This window comes from Mastomys coucha, unplaced genomic scaffold (assembly GCF_008632895.1).
Source record: "Mastomys coucha isolate ucsf_1 unplaced genomic scaffold, UCSF_Mcou_1 pScaffold12, whole genome shotgun sequence".
NCBI lineage: Eukaryota > Metazoa > Chordata > Mammalia > Rodentia > Muridae > Mastomys > Mastomys coucha.
In genome coordinates, this window is record NW_022196894.1 from 24686889 (window position 1) to 24697478 (window position 10590).

Genomic DNA, 10590 nt, shown 5'->3' on the forward strand with positions numbered 1-10590 from the left:
TGGGATTAAAGGCGTGCGCCACCATTGCCCGGCTTTTTATTCTGATTTTTATAAATTGCACACAGACATATTTTTTCAAATTAAGTTAAACAGCATAAATCGTTTTGGAAGATTATAATTCACTCAGTGTTATAATTTGGGAAAGTGTTTACTATCTGGCACTATATTTTAGGTTTGAATTTATACATTTTATAATTTTATCAGTTTAGTCCTTAAATCAAAACAATTTTCCTATGTTTTCTTTGTAGTTAGACATTATTTATAATTCAAAAGCATAAACATAATTGTCATTATTCTTTTTGAGATTATTGCAAGCATATGCTTATATATACATATATACTTTAAAGCAGCAAATTATAAACTATTAATACTTTAAACTATAGTTAACATATAGTTAAATTTTCAAGACAAAATTGGAACATCATGAGAACCGAGTCTGTGGTTGGGATTAAGGTGCACTTTGTGGTGTCATTTTTGGGATTTCGAGTGATAACTAATGGCCGGCATTAGCTCCACTGCCATAAACCATCCTCGGTCCCTTCATTCTCCTCTCTCCCCTCATTTTCTATTTCATTTTAAACATTTATGTATAATGTTGTTTCATCCTAGTGTATTTTTGCCTTTTTTTGACAAAGTTAGTATTCATCATCTTGTTAACTTAACATATAGCACACTCTCTGCTATGTATTTATTTTACTTTTAGTGTTCAAAGTTAAGACATCCCTCTACTGATAGTTCTCTAAAATAATACTAATATTATTTTGTACATATTATGTGCTTGCCATTTATTAATAATCAATAACTATGTTAACTGTAGATTGGAGCTAGTAGTTAGAATTATCCATAATATCTCATTCAATCTTTACATCCTTCCAAGATGAGCAAAACTATTAATCACAGAGGAAAAAAATTTTGTGCAAATTGTGATATGAAATGAAGCTAGCATTTTTTTTAAATAAAGTAGACTCAATTTGGGCAAAATTTGGGATGTTTTTGTATACTGACTCTTAATGGGATAATTTAGAAAGCTTACTTATAGATTATTATTCTGGACAATGCGTTCCCATATCACAGAAACAAATGAGATTCCATTCCTCACAAGACAAATCAAATTAAGATTAAAGTGAATAACAAGAAATATCCAGAGCACGCAGAGTAAGTTAGTGTGACATTTTTGAAAAATGGTGTGTTGATAGAAATACCTGCATATTGAAAAATATTTATCCCCTCTTCCACTCAGAATTCATATTATAATCATTCAGAAATTAAAATGTAAGTTAAATTAAAATATGCTTATCATAACACTAATTGTAATAAAATTCATCAAAAATTAATTAAGCTGGAGTGTTAATAACAATCTTATGAAAGAATTTTATTTATCCATTAAAATATTATGTAAAAGGAAAAAATCGACTATAAATTCAAAAAATGGTGAATGTGGAGGCAGTTAAGGGAAAGAAAAGATGAGTTAATTAAATTAGTATCTCAAAGAATTACTAAAAATATGCAAATAATTCAAGAAATATCTTACGTAGTCCTGGGGTGATAAGAAGGGAAAGCTGTGTGATTTGGCAGCAAGCATGAGCTGCTGAGAACATCGAAATGGCTGTCTGAGCTTAGGAGCATAATTTAACGTGCAGTTTTATAAATCTGTAAAGATTTTATAATGATCGTTTATGTATGATCAGTTCTGACATTGACATTCTAATATTTTAAAATGCATGTGCCCATTACCACATAAGCACCATTTTATTTTCTACTTCTGTACATTTTATACATCCTAAAATGTTACTTGTACGGCCGCATTCATGGCTGACCATTTGGTACTGGATAACCTTACAAAAATATCTACAGGTAATTAAGGAATAGTGACTGCATTATATTCTTTACCGCAAGTTAGGGTCTCCTGATACAACTTGAACCATACTGCCCTCTATGGGATGTCGGCTGATTTTCAGTGTTTCTATATTTCTTTTTCCTTCCCCTTCTATTCCTTTTCTCTTCTCCCATTCTCTTCCCTCCTCTGTATAGTTGTTCTTAAAGACCTAGTCACAGATTGCAGAATGAAGTTACATGAGTGAAACGTATGTGTACTCAGTGAAAATTGACATAGACTACAATTGCCAGACCAAAGTAAAGCCTAAAAGTTGCACACATGCACACAGACATTGGTTTGGATAAAATTTGTTCTACAAATCATAGACTGATATTTAGTAGATCATCAGTTTTTGAAGAAATAAACAGCAGCAAAGATCTCACGCAGGTGATTTGATGCTCAGGGTTCGAAGGCTGCATGTTCTTATGCCCCAATTTGGCCTTCCTCTGGGAGAATTATGGAGAGATAATTTAATGACAGAGATGAGAAAGTAGTGAAACCATTATGGGTTTTTGTCCTAGAAGAAGAGACCCTCTGAGTAGAGCTCACTCTTTATCTCTCTTTCATGATTTTTTTAAAATTTAAATATGATTACACAATTTCACCATCCCTTCAGTCCATCCTGTACCCCTCTTCTCGAATTCATGGCGTCTGACTTCCTCTATATTGTTATTACATAAGTATTCAATATAAAGATGTAGAGACAATCGGCTTAGTCTTAACAATGTTGCTTGTATGTATCTCAGTTCAGATCAAACACTTGGCATTGGATAACTAATTGGGTGGCTCTTGTTTCTGAGACTATTTCTCCTCTCAGAATTCCTTAGTGGCCTGTAGTTAGTTCTTTGACTAGAGTTGGAGCCCTGTGACATTACCACCTTCCATAGTATCATTTCTGCTTGTGTCACCCTTATTCAGGTCTTGTTTATAGCTCTTTATTTAACAAGTTTTCAGGATTTTTAGTCCAGTGATCTCTCACTTCACAGATAGACTGACTCAGTTGGCTTCCAGATTATATAATTTCTGCTCACTCCTTTCTAGGTCTTCCTGGGTGAGGCTGACTTATTCTTTGTCTTCTTCGTCGTCTTCTGCTTCCTTCTCCAGTTCCTCCTCTTCTTTTTCTTCTTCTCCTTCTATCTTCCTTTTCCTTCAGCGTTTCCTCAAGTCCAGTACCTATTTGTTACAGTACCCAAGGGTTCTTTGCAATCAACATGACATTTATCCCTTTTCTCATCCTAACTTTATATATATATACTGAATACACCATAGAATACATGCTTTCATCTTTGTGATAAGTTGAAGGAGGTAGAATCAATGGAGAACTATAAATTTGAAGAAATCTTTGTCTTAAACCAGAGCCATCTCCTGTTAGAAGCAAGCTGTTAGTATGCTACTAACTTCTTCTGTGCCTTGATTTCTCTGTCTCTAAAGAAACTTTATTCCCATATGTTTTGTGTTAGTTTTGAAGAATAAAAGAAATAGTATATGTAAAGATTCCTATGCATATTTACTAGGCCTTAATACACTTGTGAAAAGTAATTAAATATTTAATGAAAAGTCAAATTTAACTACCTTACATTAAAACTATTAAAAGCTTATTAATTATTTTGTAATAAGCAAAGCAACATTATACTCTGTGTTGCCTTTGTAATCTCATTAGGATGTTTTTATATTGGCCAACATAATTTTAAAGTAGTTCAAAGAATATTTTTTCATATTAATTATTGTCCTATATTTAATTTGTTTAGCTGATTCAAAATCACAGTTTTCTTGTTTCTTTTTCTCTCTCTCTGAAGTTCTTATTGTTTTACCTCATAAATTGGACTTTCTTCCTATGTTGATCTTCAGAGGCCCTTAAAACAATACAGGCAATTGTCACTGTCATTGGTTGTCAAGCAGATATACAGGGTGAGTATAATAGTAAAGTACAGTATGACATATTTATGCAAAATTAGTATTTCCTAATAAAAATGTAACAAAATTTGTCAAAGAGGAAAGTGTATTGATGCTCCAAGTTGTCTGCAATGAACGTACCATTGTAATACTTAGATGCATAACTAGATTGAAATTTAAGATGCTAATAAGATACATGATGCATGAAGTCATATATAAAATAACACATAACATATAGAGCTTGTATATAAAAGCTATGATGTAAATGAGGCAGGCACAAGATTTCTCTGCTTTACATAGTAGTATGGTTGAGCTGCTTCTCTGTCTCTCTGCTCTAGCCTACTTCTTTTCTTGGAAGTGGATCTTTTCTCAGTGAATTTTCTTATATTGCTTACAAACAATCACCTATCTTCAGTATCTGTGTATCAACTTTATGTTGTCTGAAACAGAGGTTAAAATTCATCTTTATCAACAAACATGTTCAAATTGTTCCAGTACACTTCTTGAAAATAATCTGTAGCCCACTGCCATGTCACCTTGTATATTAGTTATGTGATCATATTCTGAATACGTTTTCTAGGATGTTTTATTCCATTCTCATCTTGTTTGTATTCTATAGTATCACATTTCCATGATCAATGTATCATTCAAGCTATACACTCTAACCACTTTTCCAGGCAGTTTCATTTTCAATTTATTAATTTTTACTGTCAATGTTTGCCAAAATATTCTGAAGTTTGGTTGGGAACAAAATTAAATTTATGTATTGTGTTTTCAGAAAAATCAGTATGTGAAAACTGGCTCTCATAACCATGGGTATGTTGTATTCAAGTGAAGAGTTATTAATAAAGCAGATCACCATGGAGACTGTCCTAGTATTTCCTTACCACTATGACCCAAATACCTGATGTAATGGAGGAAAGCTTTATTTATTATCACAGTTTCAGAGAATTAAGCTTATGGTCATTTTTCAACCCAAGCTTGGACAGAACATCATGGTTAAGGATATTATGGCAGGAAAGGGCTGCTCAAGACAATGAAAGAAACAAAGATAAGAGTAAGACAGGAAGCAGCCAGAGAGACAATTCCAAGAGGACTTGTCATCCTCAGTGACTTACTTTCATACAGGTAGAACCCAAACCCTAAAGTTTCCAGAATTCTCCAAAATATTGCCACCAAGTTAGCCTAAGCTTTAAGAAAGGAGTCCTAGGAGATGTTTCATATTTAAACCAGAATCCAGTGGGTTGGGTCTGTTATATATAAAGTTGTATGACAAGGTATGGAAGGAGGTTTGAAGTGACATATTTTAGGAGGAAGCTGAAGAGTTTCCTTGATAAGTTTAATTTTCTCTGTAAAGTAGAAGATAGTACATCCATTGATAGATACATGTAAGCTGTGTGAACAGCTAGGAATGTCAAACACTGTCATAAAGGGAAAGAAACCATCTGTGTAAAGGATTTTGTCAAAACAATAAGCCACAGATGTATGGAACTAAGTTTTATGTTGTTTAGGCAGACAAACATAAGACGAGTATTAGGATGGATTTGTGTTGGAGGATTTTTCTCAGAAGAATGAAAAACCAACTCAGAATATGTCAGGACAGGTTTGCAATCCATGGAGGACTCTCCTTCCTTCTCTGAGGAGAAGAAGATTAGAGATGGGTAGTGGGGGAGGGCATGTGAGAAGAAGGGACTTAAAGGAGAGGATGGGGGGGATGTGATATAAAATAAATAAATAACTTAATTATTTTTTTCTCTCAGAAAGTCATCTTCCATGAACTGTTGAATTCTTCAAACACTAGAGGGTGCTTACTGAAGACAGTTCTAATCCATAAAAGGGAAGCAAAGAAAAACTCGATTAACAGGGTTAATCATTCTAGATCAGGAAATGCAGTTCCATTTTGCTTTTTAAAGTGCATATAAATAAAGTGAATGTTGCAAACATTGTAGCAGCATGTCTACTTTGTATGACCTTGCAGTATGAAGCTCAGTTAACTTGATTTAAACTTAGGCATGGCTGCACACACTTGTAATTCTTGTACTAGAGACATAAGGACAATGACATTGTAGGTTCAATGTTTACCTCAGCTACAGAGTAAGTTTAAAGCCAGCCTGGGTTACATGGGACCCGACTCAAAAACAACAAGCAAATAAACAACACAAAAAGAAAGAGACTAATACATCCATCTGCTCTAAATACGGATCAGATCTAGAACAGTCTATCTCCTAACTTTAGATTTGTGCATGAAAGGTGTTTTTAGGAAATAAAACTCAGAGTATATGCAAATAGGAGAATAAAATCTAGTATGTTTTTTGGTCTTGGACTTTCATCCTACCGATAACTTGGCATTAGCTGGTTTATAACTTGGTATTTTAAATAGTGTTGTGATAAAGACAGATATGCAGATATCTATAATATGCTGGGCAGGATGGTGGTACAAAATAAAAAGGAATACTAGTATTATTGGTAGATGTATAAATTTCATGCTCACTATATAAATTAGTATGAAAATCCTTGAAAATATTAGGCTAGAACAATCATATGATCCAGTAGAATCCACTTTAACTTCCAACATGGCCATTTGACCTTTGACCTATATCTCTAGATTTCGGTTTTAAAATGTATAATATGTAAACAATAATAAAAATAATTTTATTTTACTCTGTATTTTACTGCCTGTGAAATATATGCATATAAAGTATATGAAGGTCAGCATCTGTATATGTGGTGTGTGTGTGTCTGCGTGTGTGTGTGTGTGTGCATGTTTGTGTGTGTGTGTGTGTGTGTGTGTGTGTGTGTGTGTGTATGTGTGTGAATTTGGGTGTCTTTTTTATAATATCCAATATAGGACTCCTCTGGCAACACATAATGTAGGCATAGACCTGAGACCTGAGATTCAAGTCTACTGACTCTTGACTGGGCAGGTTTGTAGGATAAGTTCCAAGACCATTTTTGCAACTAGATATATCTGATATTTCAATAAATCTTCTATTATAACTTGGATGAACAGAGAGAATGAAGCATATCCAGGTCATTAGAGTGGGCTCTAATGACTATGTGGCTAATGTGCTTTACCCTGAAAGGTGTACCATTGGCAAAAGCTAAAAATGAAACAAAAATAAATAAATAAAACACTCCTGAGTCTCATAATCATATCAATGGAAATGTATAATTTATATTATTTCCTGCAATATCAAAATCCCTATTTGAGTTATTATTCAGAATTCTAATGGGGACTGAATAGGCTTAGATTTTGATTTCTATAACATGCAATCAACATGATGTTCAACCATTCAATTTTCTTGTTAATGCCATTTTGGTCAAATGGTCAATTTGTACTTCCTTCAAATACTCTATTTTCTTGAATGATATCATTGATCATATCATCTGATCATTGGTATAAAGTCCTACAACATCTTGTCTTTATTTTAAAGCTTTACTGAATTCAAAGATTGATATTTAATCTATAGTACATTACTGGATTTTTAACAGCAAATTTAGAAATAAATAATATGAATTAAAACACATTCAAACTCCATGTCTAAATGGCTAAACAATAAATTCATCAAAAAAGAAAAGTTACAATGGATATTATAAAATATTTAGTACTATAGAAAAATATGGATTTTTTATCAAATTTTTTAAGAATAAATATATTAAAAGTGCTTGATAGATTTAAAAATACTGAGAAGAGCTGAGGCTGTTGCTTAGTGGTAGAGCACTTGCTTAACATGAAATCATTTTCACTTCCTGCCAAACAAACAAAACCCTCAAAAAACTCTGGAAAACAAAAACTGAAAATTGACCTTATTATTTAATCTACAAAGATAGGAGAAAAATATTGAAAGTAGGAAAAGTAAAAGAAAAAAATTGGTGACCGAATATGAGTCATTGTAATAAAGAACTGAAAAATACTGAGCTCCTTAGAAAATGTCTTTAATTAGTTTTTAATAAATCTATTCAATAGGCATTCATGTAATTATCTGGCAATGAGAAGAAAGAATGTTCAACTGTCTGAGATACGGAGATAACTGTGAAATTACAGTTACTTTAAATAAAAAGTTATAAGGCACTCTGAATGTATTAATGCAAGTAACTTTGACCATTTTATTGTTAATATTTTAGAAATATTGATACTTAAAATGTTAATTATGGAGCTGGAGAGATGGCTCAGCTATTGAAAGCACTCCTTGTGCTTGCACAGCACCTAAATTCAATGCCCAGCACTCTTGTTAAGGTTAAGCACCTTCCAACTCTCCATGACTCCAGTTTCAAGGGACTTAAAACTCTCCTTTGACCTCCATGGGCACACACACATATGCAGTGCTCACACTCATACCTTGTCATACAGGCACAAAAATGTTAAAATTTAATTGAAAATAATAACACACTGTGCTCATGAGTTCTCATTAATGAGTGTTTAATTTTCTTTACAAATCCTCAGTAATCTTATTTCATTGACCTTAATGGTAAAGAGAGAAACTTCACCTATGAAGTATTTGACGAAGCTAATCCAACATTCAGGTGAAACCTGGTTGAGAATTACCTTAGATATCCCAGGGTGGGATGGTACCTAAGGGCGATACCTCTTCTCTAAGGAGAATGGAAGGAGGCAATGGGCCGAGGAATTTGAAAGGGTAGGACTGGGAGGAGAGGAGTGGGGGGTGTGGAGCTGTGATGGGGATGTAAAGTGAGTTTAAAAAAATTATTGTTAAAAAAATAAAAAGAAGAATTGCCTTAGAAAGGAAGACACATTACTCAAGCTTTCTTGCAATGATAGCTGCAAAGTTCCGAATTCAGGGAACCGTTGCCTTTGTCTCTGTGACTTCACTCCATCCTTACCACCCATGGTTTAGAGAAGGATTTGAATGATACCAATGCTCTCTGACTTCCAGCCATTTCCTACATGCTTGCACTCTAAACTTCGCAAAATGTTTGTTACCCTTTCTGACTGTGCAGAATTGACTCGCAGAGCTGCTATCAGAACATCAGAACGTTTTCCAAATATCCCTGTTCTTAGGTCTGACCTCGGCTCTGCAGTCCGCTCACACTGGGCATTAAACATTAGAACCCAGACCCACTGCTTTGAGTGCACCACTCTCTTTGCAGCAATGGCTCCCAATGGAGGGCTGCCCCACTTGAACACCAGGCATCTGCCCCTGTCAACCCTTTGCTTCGCTGTGTATTCTCGCTGATCCATTCTAATTAGACAGACATCAAACTCGGCATGTTCTGTGTACCAACAACCGGCTTCTAATATACTTGTGTTCACGCTTTTTCTGACACTCACATTTCATTAACACATGCTGGTTTGCCATTATTAACTTCTCTCTCCCTCTTCTGCCAGAAAGAGCCCTCTGAGTTCGTCCTTAGCATTTCTTGTTTCTGCCGCTTTCTAACCAGTCTTACTGGCACCACGTTGGCCACGAGCCCATCACTAACCTGGAACATGGCATCTTCCATAGCCTTTCGTTGTCCAGTCCGTGCTTCTCATCACTGCTCAGGTTTGTTAGGCATCCTGTTCATCTGTGAGCTCACATGAACGCCTTATTCACTGAATCACTTTTTCTTACTGCAAAAAAAAAAAAAAAAAGAAAAAAAAAAACCGCTAAGAGATTTAAAGAGCTCTCAAAATCACTTCCCCATGTCTAATCAATGTAATTTCCCATGTCTAATCTGCGCCTCTTTATGTTCCTGGTTATAATACTCACAAAAAAGTGAAATCTCACTGTACATTAATCACACTGAAAGTGAACGTAAAGACCTCCCACTATGACCTTACAAATAAGCATTTTGCTATGGAAACAAGATTATAGCTTGGGTCAATTAAATTTTCTTTTATTAAAACACATCAAGATAGGAATGTTGGAAAGGTTAAATTGAAAAAGTAAGTTCATTAATTTATACTTTTATTTTTAGTTTAAAAAATATTTCTGAAAAAAAACTTATTTCTGGCTTAGTGACAGTCATAAAATATATTTTCTTACAATGGCAAATTGTGTTTAAAAACAAACCTCTGGCTCTGATTGTTAACTAGTTTGCCCAACAGGGGGTAGTGAAGAGTCTGTGCAGCTTGACTCATATTATCCTAAAGGGTTATTAAGAAAATTGCCTGTAACTTGTACTGATCTGTGGTTTCTGCAATTTCCCATTGACTTATGTCTTTTAATTCCCTGGTCATACCCCATATCAGTTGTTTCTTAATTCACTTTAAGCCACATATCATTATGTCTGTTACTCAGAAGCCCCAAGTGCCTTGCCACCCTCAATGGTTATTTAATATGTTAGCGGAGATTATGTAATCGACAGTGAAACTGGAGCGCAAGCTGAGGTTTAAGTTGTAAGGGATAGTAGACTATTCTCAGATTGCTTCATAAAAGGATTTACAATAATAGCAACAAAATAACAAGTATTAAAATTAACATTATTTTAATAGCCAATTTCCCATTTATTTCATTTTCTAGATTTTTAAATTTTATATTTTAAGTACTGCTTCTGTTTTTTTGGATGTTTATATCCACCTTTCTGGTCCCATATATGACATAAATGAAGTTTTTTTCTAATTGCAATAATATATTCATGAATATTAATTGAAAATAAAATATTGTAACATTTAAATTATAGGAAATATATTCTTTTTTTAAGTTGAGAAATGTATTCCTCATAGTCATACTAGGTTTTAAAAGATAATGCTGCCAAATTCTGGTAACAAAACTCAACATTATTCAATGCTGTTATTATTACTGTTATTTCTTCAATAGAAGCTATATTTAAAAGCTTGGTACAGCATATATATATACACACACACATATATATATATA

General features: G+C 33.8%; 1 protein-coding gene across 1 annotated transcript in view; it reads right to left on the reverse strand.

Annotated features, from left to right (window-relative positions):
- Gmnc (geminin coiled-coil domain containing) overlaps window positions 1–10590 on the reverse strand; it is a 30595-nt gene that overhangs the window by 19634 nt on the left and 371 nt on the right. Inside the window, exon 2 of the mRNA XM_031364662.1 lies at window positions 9212–9341. Coding sequence (XP_031220522.1) covers window positions 9212–9232 — 21 coding nt within the window. The 5' untranslated portion in view covers window positions 9233–9341. The remainder of the gene's footprint in view (window positions 1–9211; window positions 9342–10590) is intronic.